Here is a 14,828-nt window from a genome sequence, read left to right as displayed (position 1 = left end):
AGAGACAAGGAACGTCATGTCAGTCATCACTTCTGAAGTCTACACATCTACACCAAATCTCAAACCCACCCTTGCCCCCTACTCTCCTAGGCAGCTCTCATGTAGATTTGAGACGATACAGACCACCACCCCTACAAAGGGAGACATGGAACGTCAGCTAGGAAGCCACCATATCTGAAGCACATGACTATGTCCGATTCCAAAACCACCCCACTGTCTTTAAACCTGATCCATTCTTTAGAAAGGGTGTGCCCTGCAACCTCTGCTATTTCCAGTGCAACGATCTGCTTAGTTACAGTCTGAATTTATTCAATTTCAAGGTTTTCTCTATGTTCACATTCAATGGCACATTCCACATTCAAGCCCCTACTAGTTTCATTTCCTTACGAAGACACACTTGGTGATTATTGTGTTATTGACATATCCTATCAGCCATTTTAAAGTCACAACAGCAGAGAGTGCGGCAATACCATGATTCATCCGATACCATTGAGGAGTTTACCACATCAGTCGCAGGCTTCATCAATAAGTGCATAGACGACGTCGTCCCCACAGTAGCAATACGAACGTATCCAAATCAAAAACATTGATTACAGGCAATATCCGCGCTGGGCTAAAGGCTAAAGCTACTCCGTACAAGGAACGGGACACGGACATGGACGCATACAACAAAGCCTGCTGCGACCTCCGACGCAATATCAAACATGCAAAAAGACAATATAGGAGGAAGATGGAATCCTATTACACCAACTCCGACGCTTGTCTTGTGTGGCAGGTTTTGCAGACGATAACAGATTACGAAGGGAAACCCAGCCATGAGATGCCCAGTGATGCAGAACTATCAAACGAGCTAAATACCTTTAATGCGCACTTCGAGAAATACAACACTGAGTCTTGCGTGAAAGCCCCTGTTACGGATGACTGTGTGATCTCGCTCTACATGGTCAATGTGAGTAAGGGTGTTTTCACACTTGGCCCCATTCAGACCATTTTTATGAACTCAGTGCAGTTCACTTAATTTTTCTGTGCAGTGTGAACACTCCAAAAGGAACTCAGACCTGTCAAAAGAGCCCCAAAAGCGAACCGAAATGAGGCCATCTCGAGAGGTGGTCTGAATTCGGTTAGCTTGAATTACACGGTTCCGGTTCCCTTTATTAGGGCAATGTGAACACAAAGCTTCCCAGGTTTGCATGTCATTATTCCCGCATTTAATTAAATAATTAATGAAATGGTTACCTGGTCTACCTGCGCTGACCCTATCTTGCACTTACTCTATGCACACTCACAAGACTATACATACACACTAAATACAAACTCACACTACACTGACACAAAACTCACACACATTCACATACATTACATACAAACACACATACAGTGCATATCGCACACACACACACACACAAACCGACAACACAAACACCCACGTGCATACCGACACAACACATACATACACACACACACACGCACACACACTTTTGCACTCATTATGCAGTGCCTTCAGAAAGTATTCATACCCATTGTCTTATTCTACATTTTGTTGTGTTACAGCCTGAATTCAAAATGGATCAAATGTATTTTTTTTATCTCACACATGTACATACAATACCCCATAATGACAATGTGAAAACATGTTTTTATAAATTTTAGCATATGCATTGAAAATGAAATACTAAAATCTAATTTACATAAGAATTCACCCCCTGAGTCAATTTGTTACAATCACCTTTGGCAGCGATTACAGCTGTAATCGAGTCTTTCTGGGTAAGTCCCTAAGAGCTTTGCACACCTGGTTTGTACAATATTTGCACATAATTATATATATTTTTTTAATCTGTCAAATTAGTTGTTGATCATTGATAGACTGCCAGTTTCAAGTCTTGCCATAGATTTTCAAGTCAATTTAAGTCAAAACTATAACTACGCCACTCAGGAACATTCAGTTGCCCCAGTAAGCAACTCTAGTGTATATTTGGACTTGTGTTTTAGGTTATTGTCCTGCGGAAAGGTGAATTTGTCTCCCAGTGTCTGTTGGAAAGCAGACTGAACCAAGTTTTCCTCAGATTTTTTCTGTGCTTAGCTCTATTCGGTTTATTTTTATCCTAAAAAAAACTTTCTAGTCCTTGCCAATGACAAGCATACCCATAACATGATGCAGCTATCACCATGCTTGAAAATATGAAGAGTGGTACTCAGTGAAGTGTTGGATTTGCCCCAAACATAACTCTTTTATATTCAGGACATAAAGTTAATTTCTTTGCCACATGCAGTTTTACTTTAGTGCCTTTTTGCAAACAGGATGCATGTTTTGGAAAAAATGTATTCTGTACAGGCTTTCTTTTTTTCACTCTGTCATTTAGGTTAGTATTGTGGAGTAACTACAATGTTGTTGATCCTTCCTCAGTGTTCTCCTATCATATATATTAACCCGCTAGACAACGTTGATGGGCGTCTTCTTTAGCATATGCATCAGATCCATATCAACCCACAAGGTGCGAAAACATAAGCACCAACACTTGATAAATAGTACATCAACTATTGTAAAGGATTAATTGCATTAAGACATATTTGTGGGAGAAACACTCGCTATTGTTTAGCTAGAGTCAAGAAATGGTTTGTATAATTCTTCAAAGTCCAGAAAAAACACAAGACCTCCAGCCTATTTTCATTTCCCTTACAATAAAAATAGTACAGTTTAATCCATTTGATCAACTTTATCTGTAGATTTAATTAGTAATAGAGTTATACAGCAGTAATTAATAAAGTCCAGTTAACTTCTTATGGCTGGGGGCAGTATTGAGTAGCTTGGATGAATAAGGTGACCAGAGTAAACTGCCTGCTACTCAGGCCCAGAAGCTAAAATATGCATATAATTAGTGAATTTGGATAGAAAATACTCTGAAGTTTTTAAAACTGTTTGAATGAAGTCTGTGAGTATAACAGAACTCATATGGTAGGCAAAAACCTGAGATAAAAATCCAACCAGGAAGTGGGAAATCTGAGGTTTGTTGGTTTGCCCATCCAATATACAGTGTCTATGGGGTCATATTGCACATCCTAAGGCTTCCACTAGATGTCAACAGTCATTAGAACCTTGTTTCAGGCTTCTACTGTGAAGGATGAGGGAATGAGAGCTGATTGAGTCAGGGGTCTGGCAGGGGTCTGGCAGAGTGCCACGAGCTCACTCAGGCGGCCCGTGAGAGGTAGCTGCGTTCCTTTTAGTTTCTAAAGACAAAGGAATTCTCCAGTTGAAACATTATTGAAGATTTATGTTAAAAACTTCCTAAAGATTGATTCTATACATCGTACGAACTATAATGGAATTTTTTGACTTTTCGTCTGGCCTGCGTGTCATGACTTTGGATTTTTGAACTAAAAGTGTGAACAAAAAGGAGGTATTTGGACAAAAATTATGGACTTTATCGAACAAAACAAACATTTATTGTGGAACTGGGATTCCTGGGAGTGCATTCTGATGAAGATCATCAAAGGTAAGTGAATATTTATAATGCTATTTCTGACTTCTGTTGACTCCACAACATGGCGGGTACCTGTATGGCTTGTTTTTGTGTTTTAGCGCCGTACTCAGATTATGTGCTTTTTCAAAAAAACACATGGTGTGCTTTTTCCGTAAAGTGTTTTTGAAATCTGACACAGCGGTTGCATTAAGGAGAAGTTTATCTAAAGTTCCATGTAAAACACTTGTATCTTTTATCAATGTTTATTATGAGTATTTCTGTAAATTGATGTGGCTCTCTGCAAAATCACCAGATGTTTTGGAGACAAAACATTACTGAACATAACGCGCCAATGTAAACTAAGATTTCGATATAAATATGAACTTTATCGAACAAAACATACATGTATTGTGTAACATGAAGTCCTATGAGTGTCATCTAACGAAGATCATCAAAGGTTAGTGATTAATTTTATCTCTATTTCTGCTTTTTGTGACTCCTCTCTTTGGCTGGAAAAATGGCTGTGTTTTTCTGTGACTAGGTACTGACCTAAAATATTCAGATGGTGTGCTTTCGTCGTTAAGCCTTTTTGAAATCGGACACTGTGGTGGGATTAACAACAAGTTTATCTTTAAAATGGTGTAAAATACTTGTATGTTTGAGGAATTTTAATTATGAGATTTATGTTGTTTGAATTTGGCGCCCTGCACTTTCACTGGCTGTTGTCAAGTCGATCCCATTAACGGGATCTCAGCCGTAAGAAGTTAAAAACCTCTTAGGGATCCCTTCACCCCCATTCCCGCTCGGATCAAATAAACGGGATTGATTTGACAACATCCAGTGAAATTGCAGTGTCAAATTCAAAAACAGAAGTACTCATAATAAGAATTCATTAAACATACAAGTGTTATACATCAAAATACAGCTTAACTTCTTGTTAATCCAGCCACAGTGTCAGACTTCAAAAAGGCTTTACAGCAAAAGCAGACCATGCGATTATCTGAGGACAGCACCCCGCATACAAACACAAGAAAATCTTATTTCAACCAGCCAGGTGCGACACAAAAAATCAGAAATAACAATATTATTCGATAAATTTCTTCTTTATATCCCCAAAATGTCCATTTATTTGGCGCGTTCGATTCAGAAATACACCGGTTTCAACTCGCCCGACATGCCTACAAAGTATCTAAAAAAATTTGCTGTAAACTTGGTCCAAACATTTCAAACAACTTTCCTAATCCAACCTTAGGTATCCTAAAACGTAAATAATCAATATAATTTAAGACGAGATAAACGGTGTTCAATACCAGACGAAAACAAAGTGAAGCACGTTCCAGGTCGCGCCTACCAAAAGACTTGAGTCCCTCTGAGTGACACATGGAAATAACAGGGCTACTTCTTAATTTCTCAAAAGAAAAACATCAACCAATTTCAAAAGACTGTTGACATCTTGTGGAAGCCATAGGAACTGCAAGCAAATTCCTATTAAAAAGAGCTAATAGAAAACACATTGACCTAAAAAAAAAAAATCCCTGGGTGGATTGTGCTCGGAGTTTCGCCTGCCAAATCAGTTCTGTTATACTCACAGACATTATTCAAACGGTTTTAGAAACTTCAGAGTGCTTTCTATCCAGATCTACTAATAATATGCAAATCCTAGCTTCTGGTCCTGAGTAGCAGGCAGTTTACTTTGAGCACGCTTTACATCCGGACGTCAAAATACTGCTCCCTAGCCTTAAGAAATTTTAAGCACATTTTCACTCCTGAACTTATGTAGGCTTGCCATAACAAACGGGTTGAACATTTATTGACTCAAGACATTTCAGCTTTTCATTTGTAATTTATTTGTAAAAATGTCTAAAAACATTATTCCACTTTGACATTATTGTGCGTAGGCCAGTGACACAAAATCTCAATTTAATCCATTTTGAATTCAGGCTGTAACACAACAAAATGTGGAACAACTGAATACTTTCTGCTGCTACTCTGTTCTTTATTTTACTCTTATTATTAGTCACTTTACACTGCCTTCATGTAAATATCTACCTCAATTACCTCATATCCCTGCACATTGATCTGGTACCGATACTCCCTGGATATAGCTTCATTCATGTGTTACTATTACTTATATTTGTTTATTTTTCACTCTGCATTGTTGCGAAGGGCTCGTAACCAAACATTTCACGGTATAGACTACACCCGTTGTATTCGGTGCAGGTGACAAATAAAATTTGATTTGATTTGTAAGAGAATCCTGCCAATGCAGTACCATCATTTCTCTCCTTTCTGGTCTGGGACTGGCCACTAGGTGGTGCTCCGCAGTCACTCGAGACAGTGCAGTGCACCATACCTTACATAATACAACACACCATCATGACGATCCAAAGATGTGTCGTAGTTTGTACAGAGAGGGAAAGGCTAATTCAAACAATATGTGGATATAGAACTACACCCTTACTATGTTATAGATGGGGGCATGTAAGAAGAGGTCCATGATCACACAATAGTTTGAAATGGTGGGAGTGCTGTGCTAACAGCAGGGTTGTAATATCCTGGTGATATCCTAGCAGGTAAGAGCAACCTTAAGTCATTAACCTCTCTACTGCGATCAAAAGACTAAGACTATGTTATATTTGGATAATGAGCATCATAAAACACAGGCTATTTTGCCTTCACACTAGATGATGACAGCAACATTCAGACTCCACACCTCTTTATCTTTCTTCAATTCCAGATTTGTAGACAGTATATTTACATTGCTTGACAGAGTGAATGTTCTGTAAAATGTTATAAACTGAACCAGACATTTTCCTCAAGCCATCTCTGAATAAAAAGGGGAAAAAAATGAAACCCTGTTTTCAATTCCCATGAGGCCTAAAACAAGCTTTCTCCTCAATCCTGGCCTGAACATATCCTCACAGCCCCTCTGAATCCTATCCATCAACCCCCCTTAGTGGTACGCTCCAGTGGTCCGGTCCCAGTGTGTGGGTGGGCTCACCTGATGACGGTGGGGGTGATCTCAGCGCAGAAGAAGATGCTCAGGTTGCTGACAGCGTGGGAGGAGAACATGCCGATGATGGAAAAGGCGATGGAGAAGTTCTTATTAAGTGTATCCGAGCTCTCTGCACAGAAAGAAGACAACACACGAGTCAGCTATTAAACTCAATTCAGCCTAAATTATTAAAGTGAGATTAGTGTATATGAGCACTCTGCTTAGAAAGCAAACAAACATAACCATTATCCAGCCATTATACAGAGAGAATACATTCTAATGTAGAAAGGTGAGATAAGCGAAAAGGAAAATACTATATCTAACCCTGATAGATGCTCTAAGAGAATGCTCATTGCACTGAGCAAGAAAAGTACCTATGCTTTCTCCTAAGAGCAGGGTGTTGTTGAAGGATGATCCTAATACTTCAACAACACATTTCCTGCCATCTTGACATAAAACTATGGGTTTATAAATAACATATGTAGATGGTTACATCATTTCCATGACGTGTATACAGTATATGAAGCATGTTTAAATTGCATCAGCCGAGGCTGGTCTCCAGTCAGTTTGTTGTCTAAATTAAACATGTTTATGTTGCCCAAAGAGGATTATCTCTGGCTGGTCCCGGATCGATTTGGTGTCTAAATTAAAGATGTTTAAGTTGCCCAAAGAGGGTCATCCGAGGTTGGTCAGTTTGCTGCTCCTCTCTAATCTCTAATCCTCTGGCTGTCTGACAACAGGCCAGGCCCAGTTTGCTTCCAGGTGGAAGATTAGGGATAGAGAGAATGGAGAGAACATAAGAGATAGATAAATACACAGGGGAAGAAGAGGGCTAGAGGTTAGTTAGGGTCAATGAGACAAAGGAGGATCAGGGAGTAGAATACAGACAGGGAGACTTGTAATTCCACCTCTAATGAAAAATAGCATTAAGAAGAAGTTACTCTTTTTAAAATACATGAAGACCAAGCAAGATGAAAAGCAGCTCAGATGAATGATGGTGATACGGCATAATGTATTTCATACCAGGTATAATGTACTAGCTTTTAAGGTTGTACAACTGCTGGTTTCATGTGTCTGTTGTGGCGTTTCACTGTGAAGGACAAGCAAGCTGGATCTGAATGTGTATTTATGCAGTAAACAGAACGCAGCTAGCTAGTCCTTGAGATATTTATTCACTGATGCCTACAGGCGTACTGAGCCAGTCACATGGTGCCTCTGAACTGTCACTTGTCGTAGTTGTCAAACAGAAATCACACATCACGGTTTGGGCTATTGGGATCTGACTGAACTCTGCAATGAGTTAGTGTTTTTAGAGAGTGGGTGGGAAAGAGAGTGGGAGTGATTGGGAGAAAGGGAGAGCTAGGAAAAGTCACAGTATTTAGGTTGAGGTGAAAAATCAACCTTTACCTGGAACCACCAGCATTGTGCAACAAACACATTGCGACATTTAAAGCCCTGATTTTAGTGCTGTTAGTTTATAATGCTGACATTTTCTTAGTGTTCATCAATCTTATAAAGATGTCAGTTCCTCCAATCTTTGTCTAATCATATCAAACAAATCACGCTGAGGACATCTGCTGCTATCATAATGTGTTTCTAACAGCTTGAACCACATTTATTGGTTATCAATTTACTGCAGAATTCTCCCATCTGCCCAGGACCTTCTTGGTTCTTTATCAAGCAGTTAAGTATTTCCAGTAAGCTGAATATAATTCGGTAAACATGATAAACAGTTATGAGCCAGAATGATGGGGTATTGATTAGTTCAGCTTCTAGGGCAGAGCAACAGCAACAAGGGAAACATTGGCTGAGTTCCCACTAGAATGAATAGGAGACAAACCGATGGTTGTACTGTACCTATATTCAGATGGACACTGTATTTCCCCAGCACTACAGGATCCATAGGGAGAGAGAGGGAAACATACACAGGTTAATATGTAGTCAAATGATCATCAAACACATTACACAGAGCATAGCCGACACAAAAATAAGACACGGCCATGCAGTACCACAAGTTAATTTTCCAGTCACAAAACACACACTAGTTACACCACAGCAATAACAACACAAGATGTGTGTTGTGTGTGCGTGCGTGTGTGTTTGACCTTGATGTGTACCTGTAGCTGTAGGTTAAACATTTGTTCACTCAACGTATAAGTGACTCTTTAAAGAAATACTAAATACTCTGACAGATTTCAGACAATCATTTGTCCTTGTCATACAGTAACACCACATCACATAGACCTACATTTAAACCCCACTCCAAAACAACTATAGATAACTATAAAGGCTATTTCACCTCAACCTATTCACATTCATAATAAAACTAGATACAACTAGATAAGATCCACACATACCAGCTGGCTAGTGACAGTGAGACATTTTAGCGGGGAGACATGACCTGCTATGCCACATGTCAGATAGCTTGTGCTACTCTCACAACGTGAGTGTTGTAGGGACGAGACAGAATGACACGGTGCCATAGAGGTCAAGGTATGGCTTTGTGCCGTAGAAGTCAAGGTATGGCTTTGTGCTGTAGAGGTTAAGGTATGGCTTTGTGTCATACAGGTTAAGGTATGGCTTTGTGCCGTAGAGGTCAAGGAATGGCTTTGTGTCATACAGGTTAAGGTATGGCTTTGTGTCATACAGGTTAAGGTATGGCTTTGTGTCATACAGGTTAAGGTATGGCTTTGTGCCGTGGAGGTCAAGGAATGGCTTTGTGTCATACAGGTTAAGGTATGGATTTGTGCCGTAGAGGTCAAGGAATGGCTTTGTGCCGTAGAGGTCAAAGTGAGCAGCTAGAATGCACAGATTGTATGATAATTTGTGTGTGAGTGCTTGCAGTGTATGTGTGAGTGTGTGTGTGTTTGTGTGCATGTGCATGCCTGTGTGTCTGTATATTTGTGTGTGTGTGTGTGTGTGTGTGTTTGTGTGTGTGTGTGTGTGTGTGTGTGTGTGTGTGTGTGTGTGTGTGTGTGTGTGACAGCGTGTGTACTATGCAGTATGTGTATAACACTGTAGGCTACCCACAGTTGAGCAGGCCAAGCTGCAGCAGTGATGCCAGCGCAGTGATGATCATGAACATGAGCAGGCCTCCCCTCCTCCCCATCAGGCCCACCGCCGGGCACAGTGCCATGCATGAAGCCACGGCGATGCCCGCCATGGTGTAGTAGTCAGCGTAGAAGTTGTGGAACATGGGGGACTCGTGGGTCTCGTGGTGGTCCATCATACTGCGGGCAAAGCAGTGGTGGATGCCATAGCCCGTCAGTCTGGATAGAGGGAGAGAGAGGGAGGGGAGAGAATGAGGAGAGAGAGAATGAAGATAAGAGAGAAACGGGGAGATGGTGCAAGAGAGGGAAAAAAGAGTGAGGAGATGAAAGAGTGTACAGAGGACAGAAAGATAGAGAGGGATATGGGAAGAGAGGGTTAAGAAAAACGATGAATCCAGACAGAGAGTGAGGGAGAAGAAAGAGGAAAATGAATCTCTCCTCTCGTCTCCTCTGAAACAAAGCAAAAAGCATGCACATACACCCTCTCCTGCTCATCTCCAGTTCTCTCATAAAAACACAGCTCATGCAAAATTCATGGTCAGACTAGAGTCAGGGGCACCGTGCACTGAAATAGCCAGGGCTGTGTCTATGTCTGCATGTCTATAAATTACTGGGAGAGAAGGTGAAGCTTTATTCTTTAGGCCATATGGCAGACATACAGACAGATGGACAGACAAACAGACGGACGAACGGACAGAGAGAGACAGACCTGCTAACAGCACAGACAGACAGACGGACGTATGTACAGGCAGACAGCCAGACTGGTCAGGGCACTGAAATAGCTAATAGCCTGTCTATAATGACTGGTGAGTGAGGGAAGTGGTGAATCTTTATTCGGAAGGGAGATAGATAGACAGATGAATGGCTGGATGGACTAACAGACATGCCTTCTAACAGCACAGACAGACAGAGACAGAGAGACAGATGGACGGACGAACAGGCCTGCCAACAGCACAGAGGGCCACTGCTGGTCGATGCTGCATCGAGCAGACAGGTCAATAGTCCCATCATCACAAAACACCGGCCACCGCATTTAACACCCAGAGGCGTCTTACTGGCAAGCTGCATCATGGACACATGCACACGCACACACAGACACACATCGCCAGACACACAACGCCAGACACACACCGCCAGACACACAAAGAACATACTTACGAGTTCACACAGAGGACCACAATGTTTTTCCACAGGTTCCTTGTCCCCACCATCTTTACGATACATGTCTTTTTTGGTTTCTTGTGAAGAGCGTTCTGCAGCTCTGAAACAATGAAAATAAGTCACATAAGGCTTTATACCAGGTTGTACAGTCAACCACAGGGCTTCATCTAATTCCACATGACGGGTTTAGGTGAGGGAAGGACACTTTCAGCTGCACACTATGTGATTCATACCAACACATTTCATCATGTGACTTACATTAACATAACATTTAACATTTAAGTCATTTAGCAGACGCTCTTATCCAGAGCGACTTACAAATTGGTGCATTCACCTTATGATATCCAGTGGAACAACCACTTTACAATAGTGCATCTAAATCTATTAGGGGGGGGGGGGTTAGAAGGATTACTTAATCCTATCCTAGGTATTCCTTAAAGAGGTGGGGTTTCAGGTGTCTCCGGAAGGTGGTGATTGACTCCGCTGACCTGGCGTCGTGAGGGAGTTTGTTCCACCATTGGGGTGCCAGAGCAGCGAACAGTTTTGACTGGGCTGAGCGGGAACTGTACTTCCTCAGAGGTAGGGAGGCAAGCAGGCCAGAGGTGGATGAACGCAGTGCCCTTGTTTGGGTGTAGGGCCTGATCAGAGCCTGAAGGTACGGAGGTGCCGTTCCCCTCACAGCTCCGTAGGCAAGCACCATGGTCTTGTAGCGGATGCGAGCTTCAACTGGAAGCCAGTGGAGAGAGCGGAGGAGCGGGGTGACGTGAGAGAACTTGGGAAAGTTGAACACCAGACGGGCTGCGGCGTTCTGCAGCTTACGATTACTTACTTAATTACTTAAGCTTACTTACGATGAGGGCAGTGCAGTGCATACCTGTTAGGAGACAGGTATGACAGGGGGAAGGAGTGGGTGACTAGGGGAAAGAAGACGAGTGAATGAATGGATAAATGAAAAAGGACAACGCCCCAGCAAAGCACGGATCACGACATGGAGCACGGATGTTTAGAAATATAATGGGTTGCTATGGAAACAAACCTCCACTTTCTGCATGTACACACACATATGCACGTGCACATTCCAAGTTTATCGCTCTATAAAATAATGGAGCTTGGAAGTCATCCTCTGGCCCAATCTATGATTGGTTCTTAAACAAGAGGCCCTTTTCAGGGGCTAGTTATGTTACAAGGCTACATAACACACACACACACACACACACACACACACACACACACACACACACACACACACACACACACACACACACACACACACACAACTGCACTGCCCTCAACCGCAGGACTGCCCTCAACTGCGGACGACCCAATACATCATATTTGTACTGCATTGTTGAGGGAGCTCGCAAGTAAGCATTTCGCTGCACCGTTTACACCAGCAGTAAACTGGGTAAGTGACAAATAAACTTTAATTTGATTTGACAAACACCCAGAGGCTGCTTCTGGTTTTATTGTGAAGTGTTTACAGCTAAGAGAGCCAGGTGCACCATGGAAAGATGACACGAGCCTAGCTCTACCACTACAGAGACAACGAATGCTCTAGCTAGCTACACCCATAGATGCAGATGACAACAGGAGGACAGAGAGTTGTGTGTGCAGGAGAGGACGAATGGGACGTCCCTGCTGACAGACACACTGTCTCTCTACGCTGCATCAGCACACACTGCTCTAAAGGATCTCTGGATGCTAAGAAATTTGTTGATTTCACATTAAGCAAATCTGTTTAACGATGTATTCTCACTGTTACTCTGAGTAGCACAGTAGCAGAAGAATTTGTAAATGGTTAGCATTTTCCTCTGCCATATCATACCTGACAAGAAGACATCCTAGGTAAAAGGGCACAGCTACAGTTAACTGCCAAAATATATGAAACACTTGAGTAAATTTAGTTCTGGGGGCTCTGCTATGGTGTCGGGGGCCTTTTCCTGGCATGGTTTAGATCCACACAACCCTTAGAGGGCAAGGGAAACGCCAATAAATACACAGCCATTCTGAGTGATCACCTTCAACCTATGTTGAATCATTTCTATCCTGATGGGAGTGGTCTCTTCCAGGATGACAATGCCGCCATCCACCAGGCACGAGTGGTCACTGAATGAGACAGCGTTTCCCACCACCATCAACAAAACACCAAATGATGGAATTTCTAATGAAAGATCCCTCCAATAGGTTCTATCCAGACACTTGTAGAATCTATAACAAGGCGCATTGAAGCTGTTCTGACGGCTCGTGGTGGCCCAACGACCTAATTAAGACACTTTTGATGGTGTTTTTTATTTATTTTATTACATGGGACAGAGAGAACATTTTACAGTTTTAAAGTTAGTTTCCTGCAAATCTACACATTTTGTAAAGGGGCTGAGGGAAATATTGAAGCTTCAAAGCAAATTTCCTGCAATTCTACACATTTTGCCATGGGGCCGAGAGACATTTCAGTTTTAAAGCTAATTTCCTTAAATGATACACATTTTTCCATGGCTTATGCCTTGTTCTTATGTTATCTGAGAGACTCAAACATTACAACAAAATCAATAGGGTCCCCATGCCATGCCATTTTTGGAATTTTAGAATCTCCCTGATTGTCTAGTTTTTTTATTTTGGTGATGGTTATTAAAGATGATCTTATTAAAAAATATATTGATCCATTATCTTTTTTACATACTTTATATATGGTTTTAGTCGTTTAAGTTTACACTGAAAATGTTTTACATTCCCGAAAAGTATTATTAGACACTTGAGAATTGTTTGTTTCTTTGGACAGTTTCGTGAGAATGACCCAACTATGTTGTTTACAGAGGTTATGCTATTCACATTTAGGGGAAAAATGTGTAAATCATAACCGCTGTCAACAACATAATTGGGTCATTCTCACGAAACTGTCCAAAGAAACAAACAATTCTCAAGTGTCCTTTTTCACAAAATGTTCTCTTGAATCACTGAGATTAGGATCTGTACTTATCTATTTTGTATTTATTTGAATGTTTTTTTTTATACATTTGACCAACATTTTTTCAAAAGTATCATTACCGTAAAAGTCCAAAAATGTAATAAACAAATCAATATTTATAATATTTTTTAAACCTGCTCCCCTAATGAAAAGGCCTGTGTTAAACATAACAATGAAAACACTAATATTCCAAATGAAATTATACAACTATTATCAAATTAAATCAGACTTTTCCCAATTGAACTCTTTAGCGGTTTCGGTAATGAGAAGAACCTCATTCTGAAGGCATATAAGCAAATACATTAACTTGACTTGTGCTCATCTAAGGACTTATCCTCTAGAATCTAGAGGATAAGTCCTTAGATGAGCACAAGTCAAGTTAATGTATTTGCTTATATGCCTTCAGAATGAGGTTCTTCTCATTACCGAAACCGCTAAAGAGTTCAAATTGGGAAAAGTCTGATTTAATAGAGTCTAGATGATGCATCATTGGTGAGAAAAACTTTATTTAAAAACTGATTGGAGTTTTTACAGGAACTTGAAAAAGTGTCACGGTAATGAGATGTCCACAGACACTGTAGGTATGTAATACATACTATAGTTTAATGTAAAGTTTAATTAGTATACCATTCTTATTTATGTACAAACTTTTTTTTCTCATTTTTTAATGACCTGATAAATGTATCTGGACACATTTTGGTAATGAGGATTTACAGTGAAAATGATCAAAACTCAAACGTAAAATGTTTTTAAAATAAGACACGTTCCCAAAAACTAGACATCTTAGTCCTCAGAATGATGCATCATGCTTTTGTAAATCAATTTGCTACAGACATTTTAAAACTGATTTCATGAGAACCATCCAGTCATCTCTTGTCCAAACTGCAGGAATCTGGCCTGGCTATATTTATCCATTATCCAGACACTAAGGTAGAGAGGTCAAAGGGATTGACCTGGTCCCATCTGTTGTCTATGAGCGATGCCTCTCCCCTTCTCCTTCTGCCCCGCTCCCTCTAAAGGCCCTAAAAACCGTGTTGGGGAAGCTACTCTGAAAATATAGTTTACCAAGCTACCAATACTTCACTCTGGAAGAAAGCTACCCTTAAGAAAAATATAGTTTACTTAACTAAAGTTACTTAGAAAAAGTAGTTCACAACATCCAAAATACTTTGTGATAAATTATCCTATCTAAATCTGAAATG

At 40.8% G+C, this 14,828-nt stretch overlaps 1 protein-coding gene across 2 annotated transcripts in view; it reads right to left on the bottom strand.

Moving 5' to 3' along the window:
• Nucleotides 1-14,828, bottom strand: part of LOC129813991 (solute carrier family 22 member 23-like) — an 85,449-nt gene that overhangs the window by 8,855 nt on the left and 61,766 nt on the right. The window contains exons 6-10 of one of the 2 annotated variants that reach the window (XM_055866690.1): nt 10,662-10,764; nt 9,484-9,722; nt 8,311-8,343; nt 6,460-6,583; nt 83-131 (exon numbers count right to left, since the gene is read on the bottom strand). In XM_055866690.1, the coding sequence (XP_055722665.1) occupies nt 98-131; nt 6,460-6,583; nt 8,311-8,343; nt 9,484-9,722; nt 10,662-10,764 (533 nt within the window). In that variant the 3' untranslated portion in view covers nt 83-97. Of the gene's footprint in view, nt 1-82; nt 132-6,459; nt 6,584-8,310; nt 8,344-9,483; nt 9,723-10,661; nt 10,765-14,828 lie in introns of those variants that run through there. The other variant, XM_055866688.1, reaches the window with a different exon arrangement.

Source organism: Salvelinus fontinalis, chromosome 17 (genome assembly GCF_029448725.1).
Source record: "Salvelinus fontinalis isolate EN_2023a chromosome 17, ASM2944872v1, whole genome shotgun sequence".
Lineage (NCBI taxonomy): Eukaryota > Metazoa > Chordata > Actinopteri > Salmoniformes > Salmonidae > Salvelinus > Salvelinus fontinalis.
This window is presented reverse-complemented; position numbering and strand designations above follow the sequence as displayed.